The 22,156-nt window shown below is 36.9% G+C and overlaps 1 protein-coding gene across 1 annotated transcript; it reads left to right on the top strand.

Annotated features, from left to right (window-relative positions):
• The first annotated feature begins 4,672 nt into the window (after window positions 1-4,672).
• On the top strand, window positions 4,673-21,953 carry LOC126379741 (uncharacterized). The gene is made up of 14 exons (XM_050028557.1): window positions 4,673-4,961; window positions 6,148-6,464; window positions 6,668-6,850; window positions 7,068-7,284; window positions 7,809-8,020; window positions 8,193-8,372; window positions 10,049-10,199; window positions 10,510-10,674; window positions 15,261-15,532; window positions 16,631-16,844; window positions 19,610-19,821; window positions 19,964-20,149; window positions 20,678-20,969; window positions 21,761-21,953. The coding sequence occupies exons 1-14, from the start codon at window positions 4,928-4,930 to the stop codon at window positions 21,811-21,813; spliced, it is 2,688 nt and encodes an 895-aa protein (XP_049884514.1). The 5' UTR covers window positions 4,673-4,927; the 3' UTR covers window positions 21,814-21,953.
• The last annotated feature ends 203 nt before the right edge of the window (window positions 21,954-22,156 follow it).

Raw genomic sequence — 22,156 nt, forward strand, 5'->3', positions numbered from 1 at the left:
TTTATTTTCTGTTTTTTATTTCCTCCCAGTCCAGCATAGCAGCTAAAGTCTACATGTAATAATTAGCGCATTTCTGTGTGAAAGGATATGCCTATAAAAATGAACATTACCAAATATCTGGGCCCGAAACCCTTCCTATGTCACCCTTGTAATTTTTTCTACTCAATAGTGGTCTGAGAACTTTGCGGAGCGCCATTGATCCAAGGTTTGTTGTCGCGAGCTGAATGACTGCCTCTGTGGCTAAAGACACTTTTAAATTTCTAAACCTACCCCTATGATACACTGGTCTACTAAGTACCTACTACACGTTTTAAAGATAATTTTAAAAGTGTAGTACCTATTTGTAACTGTGTGAAGCTGGGACACTGACGCAAACCACACAGAGAGACTCGAGGCCTTTGAAATGTGGTGTTGGAGGAGGATGAAAAGAATAACTTGGACAGAATGGGTTACTAATGAGAGGAGAAAGAGGCAAATATTGAGAGTTATTGAGGACGGGGGAGGCATGATGAATGGACACCTAACGACCCGACGAATTTATTAAAAACATCATAGAAGGGAAACTACAAGGAAGTAGAGGAAGGGGAAGACCAAGAAGAGCTCTTCTTATAAGGAAGTGAAAGAATTGTCCTTTGATAGACAAGAATCTGAGGAGCTCGGTGGCGCAGCGGTAAACGCGCTCGGTCTGCGATTGTTGACGTAAAGCAACTTTCGCAGAGGCCGGAGGGGTGACCACAAAAAAAAAAAAGTTTTCATCTCGAGCTCCTCCGTGCTTCGGAAGGCACGGTAAGCCGTTGATCCCGGCTGCATTAGCAGTCGTTAATAACCACCAATCCGCACTGGGCCCGCGTGGTGGTTTAAGGCCCGATCTCCCTATCCATCCATAGGGAAGGCCCGTGCCCCAACAGTGGGGACGTTTATGGGCTTATGATGATGAGACAAGAATCTTAAATTAGTGATGAGCGTCTATTTAGTTTCGCAGGTCAGTGTATTATAATTATGTAGACTCAGTTATTCAGCAACAAAACTTGAGTCGATTTTTTAGTCAACCAGTGATCTAATGTATTTTCATGTACATCAACTTGAAAATACATTAGATCACTGAAAAATACATTAGAAACGTGTTTCTCATGTTGTGGTTTGGACCTACGTTTGGTAATAAGTTCGAGTTCACGATTTTGTTGGTTTTCCTTGTAAGTACCTACATACACGCACAATGTAGGTACTGATTTACGGAATTCGAATAAACGTGAGTATTTAAACCCGTTTTTATTAGAATTGAACAATTAGGTATGTGTGTGAGAAACAACGTGAAATGTGGTTTTCTCAAACCAATAAGGAAAAGGAGTGGAAGGAGGCGATCTCCCGGAGGTGTTATCTTTAAATAATTAGAGTTTTTTAAAAACTGGAAGTATAAAAGAAAGTAAGGTGAGGCGGTCATCACACGACGCGGTCGCGGTCGCGGTTGGCAGGAAAGCGGCCGGCAAGGTAGTATTGACTTATGTGTAAACACCGCCTTACCGCGCGGACGACCGCGCCGTGTGATAACCGCCTAAGTTGGGATGCAGCAAGTTAATAGTATTACAATAATGCTCGATGCACACAGACCCGGGAAAGTTTGACTACCAAATCAGGGCGCGGCTTTTTTTTAAATTAAGATGGGTTTGTTCTTGACTTCGTTCTTCCACGAGGAGAAGAAGAAATTGACGTTGGAACGAGCTTACCCAGAAAATGCCTATTCACCCGTGATTTAAAGGACCCGACGCCGGCAGCCCATTCCATTCCTTGCCAGTGCGCATTATGGTATGTCAACCAAGTAAGGATGGTAACCCGCCGTACGGCTGGAACTTTTTGTATGAAACCACAAATAAAATCCCATGCCCCGACCCGTTTGCGTCGCTTTCCCGGTTCTTTGTGTATCAAGCTCAATCTCTATTTAAGGACTTAGTATTTGGTGGATCACCTAGCTAATACAGTTTTTTAGTAATATGACTTAATTAGTAAAGGAACTGTAAGCCTTTAGTAAAATATGAGATGAATGTGGAGGCACGGTTTCGTGGTTGTATTAGGGTAATCAGTAAAGTGAGATATGCCACGGGTAAAACATTGTAACATAACTAATAGAAAACTAACTCCTGGACACGTGAGTGCACGACTGCGCAGATCAATTTTTATAATACCTATCTCAGCTAGGTAGTAGGTATCTAATTTTAAAACAGGTTTGATATTTAATTTGTTGACAGTGTGTTATGGTTGATAAGCGTGACTAAAAATGCAGATTGCAGACGACTCTAATTAGGTATATACCAGGTCTATGATAGGACTAGGCAGCGGATCGTTGAATAAAAAATATTCAAAATGTAACCATGTAACCGAGTGTCACCTAACTTATTGAATAAAGATATTTTTAACTTGACGACGGTAGGTAGATACTAAAATGCTTCTATAACGCAAAACACGATGGATTTTGACCTCTCAAACATTGCTATGATAGTACCTTAATGTGCGATGGGCAGCAGGACTTTTCCCAGATAGAAAAGAATCTTATGAGGGACTTTCCAGGCAAAGTTCCTCGAAAAAATACACCTATAATCTCATTGCTCGGCTACATAAATATTCAAAAACATAATGTAAGTACCTACTTAATGACAAAAGCATAATATATAAAAATAATTGTTGCTTGATATTTCGATCAGATACGTATAGAATTATGTCGCTAACTATATTGCTTCTCATTATTTTGATCAGAATAATAATGGGTGGAAGATGTAATTGTGCCTGGGTGTGATAAAAAGTGATTATTTACGCCCAAAAAGATAAAAGATGCATATGTCTGTTATTCATGACATTACAAAGTTAAACGAAGATTGCGCAGCGCCATGCTGGAAAATCCTTTATTGAATAAAAACCGATTCGATCCAGGAGAACCTAACCATACGTGTATATTTAACTTACATAGTAAGCTATAATTAATAAATTACAACTTACTTAAGTACCTAAATTTATTGTGTAAATACAATTTTATGTTTAAGTGTATTTCATATGAAGTCACGCATTATACTGATGGACTATGAACTTATATTAATAATAACGAAAATTATTAGACAAAGGCGCTGTGCAAATAATTCTGAGTATTAACATGGAACACCATGTCCGCTAATTAGTAGACAAACATTTGATAAGAATACACGGCCCCTCAAATCTAAGTATGTTGGGATTTTGTATCAATTAGTGGTAGCAAGTTGACGTTCATTGATAGATATGTGTCGCTCAGGTATAAACATAAATACGTACTTACTTATAAATTAAAATTATAAGTCTATGTATTCATAGATTTGTGTAAACGTAAGAAAAACCTATTTCTCACCGGGGTGAGCAGAGACTGAAATTCCATTTGCTTCGATTCTGACATTCTTGACACACTTCTCTTGTTCCCTCCACATTGCTTCGTTTCATATAAGCACGCCAAATCAAATAAAAGAAACAACAAATATCTACAAAATACTACATAACTATCCTGAATTTGACTCTTGCAGTATTAAAGAAAGAAAGAAAGAAAGATACGTTTATTATAAAGGGACACCACAGTAACAAGTATAAAATAAATAACAAACAACAAATACAAAAAACAAATAACAAATTACTCTGCACGTCTGTCACGTTGGGCAGCTACAATGTTCTTTAATTCCCAGCCGATAAGTAATACAACTCAAAAAGATATCTATATGCGGTTTAGTTTATATTCAGCTGATGTAAGTTACCAAATAAAATAAAATACAAATCTTCTTGTTGTCTTTTATTTTAAAAAAACTAAACTAATTCCATGCCCGCAGTGGTCTGACGACTTACAATCGAACCGATTATTGTCGCGTAGGTCGTTCACTTACGCCGACGTAAAGGTAAATATAATATTGAATTCTAAGTCGTTGTATCATTCCAAGGTATGGGGAAACCCAGCTTTTAATTAAACCGCAAGTCAGCGCTGTTAACCACAAGCCTGTATTCGAAATTTTTGATTTGTGGTTCGCACTCATCAAGTGCATCCAAGAATATCTTAATGCACTAAATTATACCTTTGCATTGATATCAATTTAGAATCGAGGTAATTGGAAACTATATAATAATGAAAAGTCTTTACACGTGTTTTGTTTATCCATTCAATGAGCCTGCATCATCGCAGTGCTGCGTACCAATATGGCTCCTCCGTTTTATATCATCCTTTCGGGTCCTGCGTTAAAATTTGTCTACAATGTCTTCTTCACCGGGCTGCTTGTCTACCAAATAGTTTTTTTTCTACCGGCTGAGAGCCCTCAACGCTCCCGATACTTCCGGCCAAGTAGTTAATGGCATCTAAGGCAAACCTACAATAAGTTATGTCAAAAAGAAATTGGTCTGCCCGTTCCCGTGGTCACTATTCTGTGACGGCCTTTGTCCACTATGATATAGACCGAGCGATGAAGAATTAGACTAAGAATGAATATCAATAGAAGCGGGCATATCCAGTATCCCTATAAGTAGATCTATACGTATAAGTACATTAAACACAGTCTAACTCGAAATTTACTGACGTCATCATTTCAAAATCGAACGTCATTGGAGTGCCCTGGTAAAAATATAGTTATGGGTATTATAAGAGAAGTTTTTTTATAAAATTGTTGGTTGTATTGTTAGCACCAGTCGATAAACCGGTCGACTGTCTCGGACTCTGTCAGTTGCGATTCGCACTCTGTGAAGGCAACACGTTCCACCAATAATGAGAATCAAACAAACATTATTTACAATCCAGTTAGTTTAATAGTATTGGTAATTAGACAAATGGTGGTAACGCCTAAAGTAGTATTTATTCCATCCAAATCAACTGCGGTGTCCGCTTTACCTTGAACCGCGATTTTTTATTCTGTGGTTTTTCCTTGTTTTGCAAGTCAAGATGTCTTTGAGCCTGTATTTTGTACTTTTTGTCGGTAAGTCATTAAAGTTATTAGATGTTAATGTTTTTTCTTACCATACTTGGAATTCTAGTTTCTGTTATTTAAGTACCTAGTCATATTAGTGCTAACGATTAGAATTTGATACTTTAAGATTATCATCGTTAGGTAGGTATCTAAATAAACGGGGATCGATATTACATACGACCATAGGTCGTAAAATATAATCTAAAAAAGCATGATTTTATCGTTACTGCGCGTCCATCTATGAGTCGAACTATAGGTGGATAGTTTTGTTTATATCTAAATAATAATTGTATCGATTAGTAATAGTGTATGACTATCGTTGGGTCGGAAGGTTAACGCGCTCGCCGGAACAGATATAACACTTATGTAGTACATCGTGGCGTAAATAAATATATAAAGTGGTACTATAAAAAAACTCAGTTAGCCATATCCTCTAGCCGTGTTGTCAGTTGCTAGCCGTGCATTAATTGAGGTATTCTACCGGTTTTACTCATAAACAACGCAAATGTGTTTTGGAATTTCCCGTTTTGTTTCATTAGTTTGGTCGCATTATGACTCCTCGTTTCTGGAATCGTTTGGTTACAAACGTGTTCTTGCGGTAACAGGATAATTTAGCTGAAATCCGTATTTAAACTAGTAAAAAACAAGCTAGGTACCTACGTACATACAGATTTTTATGTATAATATACTAAGAGCGTTGCCACTGCCATAGACTTAAAATTTTCGCGCTTACTGTTATTGGGTACCTACCTATATAGCGAAATAGATTCAAGCGTCTTAACTAAGCAGCCTAACTACGATGACCGTTTTGACGTTTGTCCCGCACATCATGTTTCGTTTAAATATTATTATTCATAACTAAGTAGCTGTAATTTATTGTGTTTATCAAGTTTCGCATTAATTTATAACTAACTATATTAAAGGAGTGCATTTTTTGCACTTTATTAAGTATATCAAAACGGATATCATTGCGTGCGTTAGTATAGCTATGCTCCGTCGATACTTTTATCTTACTAAACTATAGGTAGGTATATTCAGCTATAGCTAAGCATACCCACTCGACGTACTCATACATACTTTAATATTATGTTTTAATCAATAAACACAGATATCTAGATCTCCTTGTAGACGGTATATAATATATTACGTATATACTTGTGTAATTGTTGCTTAAATATTTATATACTTTTTTTAGCTCCGCTCGTGCTATGCGCGAACGTGTCGATTGACCCGGCAACTCTGCACAACGTCTTTGGGTTTCCTTATGCGCTAAACACTGTGGCCGCAGCCAACCAGCCCAGCGCAAGTGCTGCAGGCTATTCAGCCCAGGCATACCCAGTCCAGGGTTACTCCAACCAGGGTTATGGAGTCAAAGTCCCCCCGGCAAACAGCCAGGTTGCAGCCGTCACCCCGGCCAATGGAACCCTGGTGGATCTTGACTACTGGGACTCCGTAGATGAATACACCCCCTCCGCTACCGACTATGACAAATTTGACTGGACCCTAACTAAAGTAAGTTGGAATTGGAAGTAATTGTTGATGATTCAGATGATGCTAGTTGTAATTCCAAGTAGCAATTATTGATAGTATGTCATGTTCACCTGAGGAGGAAACTATTATACTGAATAAAAAAAAACATAACAAGAATGAGTATGCTACAAATAAGTATAGATAAAGCGATCCTCTGCGTCCTAATTTAAAATATATTTTTCCAGCGTGTAGCGTCATCATCGAATGAGAACTTCTTGCTGTCACCTCTAGGCCTGAAGTTGGCTCTGGCCATTCTCACGGAAGCCGCAACTGGCAACACTCAAGCTGAGCTCTCTAACGTCTTGGGCTTCGACCTCGACAGGGTGTTGGTGCGAAGGAAGTTCTCCGCCATCATAGAATCTTTGCAGGTTTGTGTAAACGTGATACCTTAACTTTAAAATACATTTGTCACGGTATCGTAACTACTTATTCAGGATTTTTACTATTACATATTTTTCATGCTATCTATCATGAAATTATAGTATAAGTTTTCAATAAAACTACCTGTTAATGTAGCTGTTAATAAAATATGGCCCTCAAAGGTATAAAAACCAAATAAGATTAAAATAAAACATTCATTTTCAGAATAGTAAATCAGACCAGTACATCCTGAACTTAGGTAATAGGATTTATGTGGATGACATTGCTGAGCCGCGTCAACGTTTCGCAGCCATTGCGCAAGAGTTCTACAAAACCGAATTGACGAAGATCGACTTCGACAATCCTGCTGTTGCAGCCAGAGACATTAACAACTGGGTAGCTAACAAGACTGATGGGCATATCACCAATTTGGTTGGCGAAGGTGTGGTATACTTCCAGTACTATTTGTCTTAGGGGAACAATGATTAAATAGGAGGAACCATTTAAATTTGGAATACACACGATTGACTGAAGACCTGCATTACAAGCTATTTTAGACGGATGCCGTTAAATAGGAATAAAATTCTTACACTGATTCATCATCATCATCATCAGCCCATTAACGTCCCCACTGCTGGGGCACGGGCCTTCCCTATGGATGGATAGGGAGATCGGGCCTTAAACCAACACGCGGGCCCAGTGCGGATTGATGGTTATTAACGACTGCTAATGCAGCCGGGACCCACGGCTTAACGTGCCTTCCGAAGCACGGAGGAGCTCGAGATGAAACCTTTTTTTTTGTGGTCACCCTATGACCGGCCTTTGCGAAAGTTGCTTAACTTCAACAATCGCAGACCGAGCGCGTTTACCGCTGCGCCACCGAGCTCCTCTTACACTGATTATGTTTCTCAATTTTTAGTAGGTATCTAGATTTTGTTTTGTTTCACATCATAAATTATATTTCAGATGATATTACCGGCATGGTTGTCCTGGTCCTCAACACGCTGTACTTCAAGGGAACTTGGCGACATCAGTTCGCTCCTAACGCCACAAAACTCGCTCCTTTCTACGTATCTCCCACCGTCCAGAAACAAGTTCCTTTCATGAATGTCAGGGATAATTTCTACTATGCCGACTCTACCAAATATGACGCTAAAATTTTAAGAATGCCCTATAAGGTACGATTTTGAATATTAACATTTTAAATCTAGAACAATATATATATACCTACTTGGGCTTGCTTTAGCCCTGGTCCGTTCTTTCTTGAAATGTCATCATGGATATTGTTTCAATTTCCAAAAAGAGTACCTACAACACTTCGATGTCGACTATATTCTAAATATTTTACAGGGTATGAAGTTCTCTATGTACATCATAGTGCCTAATTCATTGACGGGTCTGCCGCGCATCTTGAATGGACTGAGCGATCTTCGTTCTGAACTGTATTATTTGCAAGAGCACGTTGTGGACGTCACACTACCCAAGTTCCAATTTGACTACACATCGTTATTGGATGGCATCCTTAAGGAGGTAATTATGTGACTAATACTGTCTCTGGATGTTGCCTAACATATAATAAGTAGGATATTCATCGTGCGACTATCAATAGTAATATCCACGTAAGCGCTTTTCGGATTTGAATTTCTTCATCAAAATCTCGATTTCTTTCAATTACTTAATTTAGTTTCAGGTAAAAATTTAGATCACAAATTTTTACTTGGCTTGAAACTAGCTTGCCCATTACGAGGTTTTGTTAATAAAAATCACATCCGATTATGATTTTTCAAAAAAGCGCATACGTGTTATAGACTTACTCGTACTTTATTAGATTCAAGTTGACCAATGTGAAAATTATTTTTGTTCACATCGGATGTGAATGCTTTGTAAATTGGTAAATACCCCGTGAATTATTATTTTGTAAATTATTATTTATGATTGAAGTATTCATGGCGCTAAATAGTATTATAATTATGTGGCCGTTCAATTTCGTACACTAGTCCATGTTTAGAGTAGATATTACAAAACATTAGCAGGATAGGAATATGATATATCTAAATTGGAAAGAAGCTACTTTTACTTTAACTTATTGAAAAAACCTAACCTCTAGGTGACATCAGTCGAAGTAGAGTACAATTCTCAAAGAAATAAATAACTTTCGTCCGATTTTATCAAATATTTTATATTTAAATATTATTAGCACCAACTAGCCATAGTTTAGAAGTAATGCTTAGCGATTTTCAAAATAGTCATAAGTCATTTGGATACTCATTACTTACTTAATTTAACAAGTCCTCAGTTTTCTGTCCACATTTTTGTCCAATTTAGTTATCTGAATTGAAGCCGTGGTCGCCCAGTTAGTAGAATGCTTGCCTCTCATTTTGAGGCCGCAGGTACGACTCCAGCACAGGCCTAAACTAACGATTTTCGAATTTGTTTTCGAATTCATGTCTGGATCATAAATGATTATCATGTACTTAGCGGTGAAGAAAAACATCGTGAGGAAAGCCACATTCCCGAGAAATGCATTTACGGAAGTATGTGCCCTAACCCGTATTGGTTTGGTTTTCTATTCGCGGCTTGGAATGTCAAGCAGGTTCCGTGAAAAACGGAATAATGCTAGGGAGATGATGAGTTATCAGAATTGACGTACATAGGTACTTACTTTAAAATATGCAAGCTTTGCACGTTCGTGAACCTATTCCTCTGATTTACCTGCTCACACTACATTGCTATGCGTTTATGTCTTTGTATTATTCTAATTGATAAACTACCTCGGTCATCATTTGTCTTCGAAGATGATTAAAATAACATTTTCCTTTTGCGTCATAAGATGTATACGTGATTTCACGCGTTAAGATTGGTGTCGCTACGTTTTTCCTTAACGATATTGTTCCTTCAACATATTATTGTATTCATTGGGCAGAATTTTTATTCCTGTATTAAGACGTATAATCGTTCGTAACAGACAGAAAATTGGATTCCTTACAAATAATTATTTTTGTTACCTACCTAGCTGAGCGATATTGGATACTAATTATTATGTGTTGTATAAGTTTTTTAAGTATATATATATATTTTTACATGCGATGCGAAAAATACGATTATTAAAAACCTATTATACTTTACGCTTTGCTTTTTTGTGTGTTTATAATACTAAATTGTATGTTTTTCTTATGGTTGTAAATCCCCTTTTTTTCTTTGTTTAGCTGGGTATCAGACAAGCGTTCGAAGACACTGCTTCGTTCCCCGGCATTGCTCGCGGACAAAGTTTACTCCAACGCCTCCGCATCTCCAAAGTGCTGCAACGGTCGGGCATTGAAGTCAATGAAATTGGCAGCATTGCTTATTCAGCCACAGGTAAAAACAAACAACTTTTCGCGCCAAAAATGTTTAGTCTACATGACGGCCATTTTCTCTCCCGCCTATTACTTACGTGTCAAAATATTATTAAAGATCCCTATTTATTTGCTTGAGATCAGTATCATTAGCTGGATTTTTTTGTTAGGAATACTTAAATTACGTATGAAATAAACATTTTCAATTTAATTGAATTGAATCGTATACTTACGAGAAAACGTTTCTGCTTCACACACACAGTGATTTCAATAGGAATTATAAGCGAAATTCTCATTCGTGTTTTTAAATCTTTATTTTATGTGTATAACAGAAATATCGCTGGTGAACAAATTTGGCGAGGATGCAGAGAGCAATCGCGAGCTGATTGCTAACAAGCCCTTCTTGTTCTTCATCCAAGATGAGGCCACAAGACAACTGCTGTTCACAGGCCGCGTGTCCAACCCTGCCTTAGTCGACGGGGCCTTCAAGCTTCAATAAATTTACTCTTTATCTTACGGTGTTACGGGAACCGATTTGGCGTTAGATTTATTTAGACCCATTTTTTGCTGACTGTAGTTGTCTAAATAACCAATTATTTTATTTTTATCTAGTACTTTTCACACACTAAAACTGTTTCACAAAAAGAAAAGTGTGAGAGAGAGAATCACTAGCTAGTACCTACGTGACTCTACTACTTATGGGTAAATTACTTATTTATGGGTATAACGAGGTTAGTGTGGTTACCTGACACCAGAGTTGCTTGGTTGGTTGGTTGACAACCCACACGATAGAACACGTGTGGTTGTAACCCTTGCAGAATTTGATCCATAATTAGTGTAGGTACGTACCTACACTAATTATTATTATGTACCTACACTAATAAATGCGACTACTTTAGGCCAATCTACGTAGATTGGCCTAAAGTAGTCGCATTTATTTAAAACTTTAATATTATTTGAAATTGCTTCGGCACTTTCGATGAATTAAGTTAGATCGACGAGAAGCGTCCTAATGGTTCCCATAACAACGCTAGAATATAAGCTAAGTGTTTCAATTTTGTACTATTTTTTACTCGACTCACATGTGGCCCTACCGCTGCAACTTACTAATAAGTTTTGAATTATATAAGGAGATTATTACTCGGTAGTGCTACCTGTGATATTTGAACAATATCAATGATGGGACAGGACTGTATCGCCAGAAATACTTAACCAGCACTATATATCACAAAAGTATACAGTTCACACCTTGTCATTGTTCCTATACTTAGATATTATAAAACTCTCAATACTCTAAACTGAGAGAGTGCCATTAATAAGTCATTAAATAAACATTTTTGGAAATGTTGTTTTAATTTAGTAATTGTGGGCTGTTTAAACTACTTAGCCAAACAAGATATTAAACGACGTTACGCGATACTATAATCGACTTCAACGACATAATATACATACATATGTTACTGACACAGTAACGAAAACTTTGAGGGATGACTCAGACCACGTTTTCGAGTTGATATCAAGTGGAATTGTCCGTTGCAAAAGTATGGAACTGTAAATAATTAAAAATAACACTTGACTTTTTTATAAATTTTCCGACAGGAAATTCCACTTGATATTAACTCAGAATCATGATCAACATGTATGCGCTGCGGTATATTTAGCCCCTTCCGATTCGAGGTCCACCTGACAAGTCCACCTGGGTGGACCACGGAAACTTTTGACCCTTAGTACACCCTTGAGGTGTATTACGGGCACCGACTAAGGGTCAGTACAAGTTTCCGTGGTCCACCCAGGTGGACTTGTCAGGTAGACCGCGGATCGGAAGGGTATTTAGCTTCATCATAGTATGCTGCCGGAGCGGAGCGCTATGCAGCAAGCATTAGGCTCGGCGCAGAGGCCGCCGATCAGAACTACCGGTGGCTGTCGCGGGGTACACTTTTAACAGTAGCAAAAGCGCGCGACAGTCAGCGGTGCTCAGAAGCTTCTACGCTGCGGGGTCTTACAATAAGTACCAATGCAAGGAAATGCTAATAAGTAAAAATAAAAGTAAGGACCTTCAATAGTAAGACGCCTAAACGGATGTCGGTGTGGGCACTCCTGCGAATGACCGCTACCGGCCACACGTTTGCGTGCTGCCAGGATTGCGCCGACACTAAAATAGTGTTTTTAATTTTCATCCTGCTGTTGCTAGTAGGAGGAACAATATTTGGACTGATGAATAAATTAGATGGAATTCTTTCCCTGCGACATTGTTCTACGATACATATAATTCAGGGATTTTCAAGGCAAAAATAGGCACTATTTCAGTTTGCAATGCTTCACCTTAGGCCACGCTACTTAAGATCATACAGGATCGTGGTCAAACGCACTCAAATCTTTAAGTAATAAAAAATAAATAAATTAATGGATTATCTTCATTGTGTATCTATATGCCATGGTAGCTAAAGGTTATAATTATAAAACAAGTAGGATTATCTTTTGGGTGAAGCGCTCTGCAGGATTTTCTCGCATAAAAATAATTACCTGTTCTGCTTTCCCAGCTGTAGCGTCGACAGAAAGGACAGGGAGGGGAATGGAGGCGCACACGGTTTATTTTTTTATTCGTATGTATATGTCTTGTGTTTATGTTTTGTGCAATATGGAATTATTGATTGATTGATTTTTGAGCCTTTATGAGAAATATGTCCGAATCCCTAGAATCCCTGGTGTTTGCAGCTCGTGTTTTTTTGCACGTGACTTATTGTAGATTTGCCGTAAGTAGCATTAACGGCCTAGCCGGACAAATGGGGAGCGCTAAGGGTTTCTCACCCAGTGTTCGGTGTGACTCACCAATGCTGCGTCATTGGTGCAGTTACATATCCGGATATAAGTAACTAAGTACTTATACTTATGTATTTCTTTTATTATACTTACTTTTATTTATAATACCGTTCCCACAATTACCAAAGTTTCAATTGTTACTAACTAGTATGTACTCAGGTTTGAAATAAATTATTGAATTTAATTTTAAGAAAAAAGAGATTTTATGCACAGATTACTTTACGATGGTGTTAGTGACATCAGCATCAACATTTTTTATCTACTTGCAATATGTTGACATAAGTCGTTTGATATAAATAACTTCAACAGAAAAACCCCAAAATTTCCTTCTTGAATCACGTTTTAAGAGCAGACGAGACTATACTTATTAAGAGCTGATTTTGGATAGCTTCTACAGGAATTTTTAGTTTCAGAGAAGTACAGGAAGTTTCAGAGTACTTAATAACTAATAAGCCTTGTTTGACCCCTATTTATGTAGTGATCAATAAATTAAAAATCCTTTTTACATTTATTTTCTAGTTGATAGGTATCAATAGAAGGCCGTTAAGTGCACGAAATCGATCTTTCAAAAATAAAATTGCCTTCTTCTTCTATCGTGTGGGTTGTGAGGTGAAGTACCAACCTCAACAACCCTGGTGTCAGGGATATTATTGAGCCGCCAAAGGCCCCTGACATGGCTCATGTAACGATTACTTACTTACATCAGTAAGCAGTAACCGGGACCAACGGCTTAACGTGCCTTCCGAAGCACGGACCAGCTTACTTTTTGGACAGTCAGGTGATCAGCCAAGCTAGTGATTTTTTTGGTATGTCCTCGCCGGGATTCAAACATGGGCCCTCCGGATTGTGAGCCAACGCTCAACTACTGGACCACAGACGTCGTTAAGTCGTCAATAAAATTTCCACAATCCACACAGAGAAAGGCAGATAACGCGATTTTGTACGAAACCATAGAAGAAGGAATAATACAACCTTTTTCCTCACCCCCTTCGATCTTACTTTAGTCTTTAATCGTATGGTCGTCAGACTTCACACACACACACAGATGCGCGTGTACGATAACGTCAATCTATATAGTCGGTGTAAAACCAGGTTTTGTGTATGAAGTGTCCGGGGTGTGACGAAAATATCTTTACAATACAAAAAGAAATATTGCACTTGAAACAAACATTAAAATAGACAATTACAATCAGTTTGGTAGTACAACAGGCGGCCTTATTGCTAAGGTAGCAATATCTTCCAGGCAACCTTTAGGTGTAAGAAATGAATTTAATAAAAGCGTGGGTTTGTTATTTCTAGTTTATAAATACGTACGGTCACGAGCATTAATATGTATACACTTTGGTACCATGTCACATTAACTTTTTTGACAAATTGAACTGTAAGTCGCACTAAATGTCAAATATGTTAGTGCGACAGAGTCCTAAAGTGGGTACATTATATTGCTCATGACTGTACTCAGGATTCCAAGTACCTGCCTATCCTAAAATAAATCCTGTCTGTATTGTGCTATTAACGTTGTCACCATATGAGTCATAAGACAGATCAGAAACGATTAGCACATCTTGTCTTATGATTGGTTCAAAAATAAAATATAAATGAAAATAGTGAGATATCATTGGCTACTTCCTATGGTCATTCAACCTGTTTCTTCATTTAATTCTCGCCGGGTTTTCCTTTCATAGCAATCAGTGTGCAGGCATTGATGTGTTTACATGTCTGTTGAGCTAGTTTTAAGCGTAGTATTAATGATATATTAAGTGCAAGAATATTCATTAGTGTAAGAGTAAAAATGCGTTACATCCTACATTTCGGTAAGTTTTTAAAGTACATAATCTACCTCCATTGCATATTATAAGAACTACATTAAAGCAACATCAAAGTTGTTGTTAATTAATCAAAAACCTTCATTTTTTGTTTGATTTTTACTTAAGATTAGGTTTATGTTTTTATGGTCTAACACGTAACAGGGCCTTGCTAATGTAAAAAATATAAATGTAAACAATGTTTTTTCAAAATAATATATTGATAAACGTCATGTGATCTATAGTAATTATATACTTATATTATAATATAATCAATGCACGCGGGAAATAGTTCATCAAAGTAAATGAATAAGTAGATATCAACACACAATTATATAAAGGGCAAATTAATGTTTGCTGTGATAAAGGCAGTAAATATCTTACTAAGGTTACTATGACAAGGTGAAGAGTTAGAAAATGAGTTAAGTGTTAAGAACATTCATTTTTTTGTTTTCCAGTTCTGGCGTTTGCACATGTGTACAGTCTAGATGGCCAGCAACAACTGGATCAATCTAGGTTAAACTTTTTTGACACGGATCTTCTTCGCTACTCCTGTGAAGATCGCAAAGGCAATGTTGTTGTCTCACCAGCCAGTATGAAGTCTACCCTGGCGATGATACTGGAAGGCGCTGGCGGGGCCACGGCAGCTGAAATCAGAAGTGCTTTGAGACTGTCGCCCGATAAAGATGAGTTTAGGGAGCAGTTGAATTTTTACCTATCCATGCTACAGGTAAACTACTAAAACAAAACGCTTGGAACACTTTTCGTTTTAGATTTATTACGGGCTGAATGTTGTTAGTACAGGATCCTCGATTTTTAGAAAACTTATTTTAAAACATATCATGCCTAATGGGCTGGCAGAGGAAGACCTAGAAGGACTTACATTAACCAAATTAGATGTGTCTTTAGAAAAGGTTTAGTACGATCTACATCCCAGACCATATCCCAGTTGGGGTAATGGCATAGGGTGGGGTTTATTTTAGTATTTTTTTAACAACCTACACTAGAGTAGAATTTTATTAAATTTAGCTCTGGCTAACTAATATTTTAATTTATCACGTGGTTTGCAGGATAGGCTCACTCCCTCTTACATGATACTTAAACTTAGTTAACGAGGAGTGGGTGTATATATTATACACCTCTGCCTACCCCATAGGGGGATACAAGCATGGTGCTATGTTATGTTATTAACAACCTTTAGTTACTTATAGTTTAGTTGGATTAGTTATTGTATTTCCGTAAAATAACGCATGATTCTTATAAATGTGTATCTACCTATTGCCGAGCTGTGAATTGGCTATTTGACAGTTGTAACAATGAAAAGTGAAATATGTCGGATATGGTAGTTTATCATTTACTTAACGATAATAAAATTATCCAATAGTTGTTTTATTAAGATCATTTTTAAATAATTTATTTTTACAAAATAAGAATGTGATTAATTATTTAAGACCAGAAACACCACGGCCGCGATCGAGTTTCGTGTGACGTCACATTCACATATCACAAAATAAACCAAAACTATCTGTCAGGTTTAAAGTTATACTGCTTGAAAGTTTTTTGTTTATTGAAATGTGACGTCAATGAGCAAAATGTCACGTGACCTACCATTTTCGCGCGAAATTTCAAATTAACGAAGAAACATTTGTTTTCTTCTTCTATTAAGTATACCTATAAATATTTTAAGAGGTATAACATAAGCGTTTAATTTTTAAAATACTTATTCGAAAACTGTCAAGTAGCCTATTAAAGCAAACGAGTTATAGCTTATTGCTTTACAAAGGAAGGGCGATGTAAAATATACTTATTGTAAGTAATTAACTTCTAGGGCAACAAAACTGGAGCAATCTTACAAAATGCCAATGCAGTGTTTGTGTCTGACAAGTTGAAACTGATGAAAGATTATGAGCTGATGCTGCAGAAAGTGTACATGACAGACGTATCCAAGATGGACTTCAAAGATCCGTTTCCTGTTGCTGAGCACATCAACAGCTGGGTGAATAACAGGACTAAAGGACTCATACCCACTATTATAGAACCTGGTAAGATTTGTAATTATTATACTACTTATGTTTTTTTGTTAAAGTATTTCTAACTGTAATGCGAATTATCTCAATCTTCTGTTGCTCTATGAAGAAGAATGAATGGCTGTGTGAATGATAAAAAAGAACTACAAAGAAAAAAAAAACTTACTTAAATGCAGATTCTTTAAAATAGCACACGTTATTTCATAAAACATGAATGTCAATATACTTAATAGTAATTAATAAATGAGGAGTATTTTTTACTTTTCAGTTGTTCGCTTGTTTTTTTCGTTCCTTCGTGTTTTTTTTTAGTTTTCTTGGAAGTTCTCTTTTATTGGAAGATAATGGCCCCGATTCCTGGAGACACCGTCTAATTTTATTTTAAGTTATATCTGTCATTTTCATATCCGTCGAAAAGGAAAGGGACGGATGATTCACAGCTCTTAATTTTAGGAAGAATGAGTAAATGAACGTGTCGGGTTATTGACTGATGTAAAATTTTTAGACGGTTGGTTTAGATTTGTGCTTAAAATTGACGTGTGTTCCATAAATTTTATGCTTGTCGATTACCCGTCCCTTTCCTTTTCGGCGGATAAGAAAATGACAGATATAACTTAAAATAAAATTAGATGGTATTTACAGGAATTAGCACCATTGTCAAAACAAGATAATGTCAAATTTGTTGAGAAAGAAAATGTGAAAGTTAAATTATTCAATGGATGTGAGGCTATAAACATTTTATCACTTACATATTTCATTTTGAATAAAAATAATTAAAGGCATTCGTGAAAGTTGACCAGTGGTCTCACGCAAGCCCTTTTTACAAGCCTTTTTAGTATGAAAGTAACTTTGGTTTACTAAAACAAAAAACTGCAGTATTGAGAAACTCCTCCATTTTATAAAACAAACGATAAAGGCACGTTAAGGAGCACGTTAACCAGGTAACTATTATTGAACTGCACGTAGTGGAGTAGGTGTTCTACTTCAACAAACTCAACAATTTTTAAACGTTGAACCACTAAGCATCTAAATAAAAGAGAACGAAACCTAGATATCAACATCGTATTACACACGCGTAATGTAGCCGCGCGTAAATTTAGCGACTGTTTCGCGTTGTTCGACTTACATTGCGGCGCAGTAAAAACACAAAATCTCAATTTAACATTTGCAACAAGAAAAACACTCACCGTCGTTTTTAGTACAATCAAATAGACTTTCCATTTTTTTTCGGTACGATGTCACTAGCACCCAGTATAGTCTACAATATATACTATTATATATGTCCGTCTGCGTGGAATTGGATTATTGCACGCGACTTGTGTTCTTGCCACTAAATGGTATGAAAACTATCCAATGTTCTTGCCCAGGGTCTAATCTATCTCTGTATCGAATTTCATCAAAATTGGTTTGGCCGACTAAACAGTCATAACGAAACAGATGGACAGATAGAATTATTTTATATTAGTAGGAATAGGAGGGTATGTGTCCAGCAACTGCGTAATAGATTTCAATAATGTATCGACGACTAATTAGTTCTTAGAAACACGTGACCAGTAATCATAGTAACTGTAATGATAGGTACTTACCTACTAAATTGTACTGTACTCACATTAAACCAGAAATCATTATTGTATTAAGTCCTTACAAAATGAATCGGACATAATTAATTCCCGTGCTTAACTAATGGCGTCAAAAGACTTGCAGCAAAGCGTGGCATTGTTACCCTAATGGTAGTATGAATATAGTGACAGGTCGCCTGTATAAATACTCCATTAAGTATAAAGAAGACGCCACAATTTATCAGTCTAATCTTATGACATGATCGGGATATGTTAGCACCTGAATGCATTTTTTCCGTCTTATTATGATACGAAGACTATACAGGGTGTCAGTGACATCGTAACGAATACTGAGGGGGATGATTCAAACCATGATTCTGAGTTGACATCAAGTGGAATATTCCGTCTTTTTCAAATTTTTTTCAATCATTCATCAAAGTTTTCGTTACTTAGCAGGTTTAAAATATTCGCTAGTGTCGCAGATTCTGCATAGAATTGGGTAGCAAAACAGTTTTTACCATAACTGTACAATAACGTCAAAACTCGACGTAGAGGGAAAATAAGGCCACTCGCCGTAAAGAGATTCGCCGTAGCGAGGGTCGCCGTTCGGAAAGTCGCTGTCAACGCTACAATTCGTTTCCTAGGTCAAAGATAAATTATGAAATTCTGATTAAGTACTAAATAAAGACAGATCTAAAGGTGACAAAAAACGATATATTTATGAATTTTAATAAAGAAAAATGTAATAATAAATGCTACTAATTGTCACATTTTTTATGACGTCACAGGTTGCTTTTTCATACAAATTCCAAAGTAATTTTGTGTTTTGACGTTTAGTAAAAAGTAGCTGATTTGACTAGTTGGAAACTAACCTATTATTGTGTCTTTTCCAGTAGTTCTATTAAAATCAGTGGACTGTTTCTTCCTAACTTCCAGTTCAGTAGTATTTACATTTAAATCAGAAAAGTAATTTTCTTTTTTTAATTAGTATTGAGAGCGTGGTAGTACCGACTCTGGTGAATGGTTTAAAAACTAAAATACGTGTAATACTATTTTATTTCATGATTCCACACTAAAAATTAATGATTTATGTTTTGATGTTAGGATTAAGTACTATGGAGCTGGAAGAATAACCATCTTAACTAATAATTTAATAATAAAAAAAGTTAAAGAAGTAGGTAAGTAGGCACATACCTAATGAAAGACTTTTGTACCTATCTCCAGTGCAAATCACTCCATACACCCAAATCCTGTTAACCAACGCGCTGTACTTCAAGAGCAACTGGCAGCACCCATTCGACTCCAAGAACACCAGAAGTGGCTGCTTCCACCTCCAGGGTGTGTGTCGCAACGTGGCCATGATGGAACTTCATGCTGAGCTGAATTATGCTTATGTAGAAAACCTCAGGGCCCATGCTGTTGAATTGCCATATGAGGTGAGTTATGTTATTTATTTCTTATATATTTATTTAAATTAATATCTGCCAAAATTTATTTCTTATATAAGTATTTATTTAAATTAATATCCGCCAAAATGGCTTACGATAACTATTCATTTATTTTATTTGCGTTTTCCAGGGTGCTCAATACTCAATGGTGTTGCTGGTGCCTCAAGACCGGGACGGCCTGGCACCTCTCGTCAGAGACCTGCCATACATGAGTTTGCCACAGATCTCCATGCTGTTTGAACCTACAGACGTCACCCTGCTCCTGCCACGGTTCACTGTCGACTATAGCGAGGATATGATCGGACCCCTTCGGAGCGTAAGTTTCTTTCCATTGTTGAACGTACCTACGTATAGGTACATAAACTTAGGCTTGTTATGCATGCAAGAGGCAGAGAAGCAAATAATCAGAAGGCAACTTGCAGCCACTATTGGTACAAAGTCTTTGACAGATGATCAGCCCATCGCCCATAAAATGGTCCAATCTTTTGAAAGCATTTGGAACACGTTCTACATATATTTTTTATTCGCCCCCACTTCAACGTAGAAGCAGAAGTAACAAAGGCTAATTAGATTTTTCTCAAATAGCAATAATTACTGGACTAGAAATCGCGATAGTTTAAAATTATATTTGTTTACTGCAGTCACCAAAGTTACAGAGTTTGTCGTTGTCGTCATTGACGTCTCATATAAAGATAAAAACTTCCCTCCAACTGCAATAGAAACGCATTGCAATCGTATTATGTTTGCAGTATGCCAACGGTATGTTAAATGCTTGCGGTTCAAATGCAGTACGATACCTAAATTTTACGAAACAACAATAATTAAAAAATGAAAACACTTACAGATGCGCATAACGTCTCTCTTCTCACCAACGGCGAATCTTTCTGGAATATTTGAGGGCGATTCACCGCAAATCAACAGTATATTCCACCGAGTTCACTTAGCAGTCGACGAGTCGGGTACAGTCGCCGCCGCAGCCACCGCAGCAATGGTCATACCGCTCATACATAACGGGGTTCAGATCCGTGTGGACCACCCTTTCGCGTTATTCATTAGAGATAATAGGCAGGGCCTGGTGCTGTTTGAAGGGAAAATTGAAGAACCAACGGCGTATGTCGAGAAAAATGGATTGGCTGGTAAGTGAATCATACGTGCTCTGCGGAAAATACTTAAAAATCTAGGATGCAATTTCTGTGGTGTATATATTTTTTAAGTTGCTTTCAAATAATAATCTCCTAAAGCATTGAATTCGTAAAAAAAATATATCGGAACGCACGCCTCAGGTGAGGCGTTTAAGTACGTAGATATCGTAACAAGAGTACATCACTGAAAGTGAAAATCACTTAAGAACATGCTTAATAAACACTACATAATATAGACACACACTAACACTATACAATATACTATACATATACTTAATAGGCGTGAGTTTATGTATGTACTTATGTAAGAACATACTTGATATATTCCTCATAGATCCTTGTTGAATAAGTTGGGTATTCATTAGTATTTGAGTGTAGATTTGTGAGTGCCATCGCACTCACTACTTGACCAGACAAATGTGGAACGTTGAGGGCTCACCCGGTAAATTACTAGACGTGTTTGATAGTTGTGTATGAAGATAGATTACTGTTGATTGTACTGCGAATATAACGTGTAGAAATGCCTCCAGCCATCATGCCATGGAATGAAATTGCACACTGGTATTTTACCTCTCATAACTCGAAGGGAGATACCTACCTAGTTCTAAACATAGTTTAAATTAATTTCAAGGAATATCTTGAAGCATGAGAACACTACGTACCTAAATGTTCTAATTTTGTCTATGATTTCGAGTTATTTACCTTCATATTTGAACGTACTAGTGAATAGAGTGATAAAATTCTAGAAATGAATAAAATTGTTGACACAGTATTTTTTTTTACAGGTCAGGCAGTAAAAAATAACACAGGCAATCCCATCAAAAGGTCTTATGGATAAATCAATTCAATTCATATTTTTTTTAACTATTAATTTTAAAAATGTTATAGTGACTGTCTCGTGCCTGTAAGCTACATCTATTATACAACAATAAACCATTGTTACAACTACAAGTAATAATAAAATAATACCTATGATAATGTTCTTTTTTTTATTATTTTCTACTCTCGAAAATTATCAGTTTTTTTATTAGGCTTCATTTCACCGTTAGCCTTAGACTTATTCATACTAAATTTATACTTTTCTGATCATTCTCTCCCTGTTGGTTCAACTGCCGCAGCGTCAATGTTACGTGTGATGTGTTTGTTATAATTCCTTGCGACAATTTAAATAAATAATCAGT

Source organism: Pectinophora gossypiella, chromosome Z, assembly GCF_024362695.1.
Source record: "Pectinophora gossypiella chromosome Z, ilPecGoss1.1, whole genome shotgun sequence".
Lineage (NCBI taxonomy): Eukaryota > Metazoa > Arthropoda > Insecta > Lepidoptera > Gelechiidae > Pectinophora > Pectinophora gossypiella.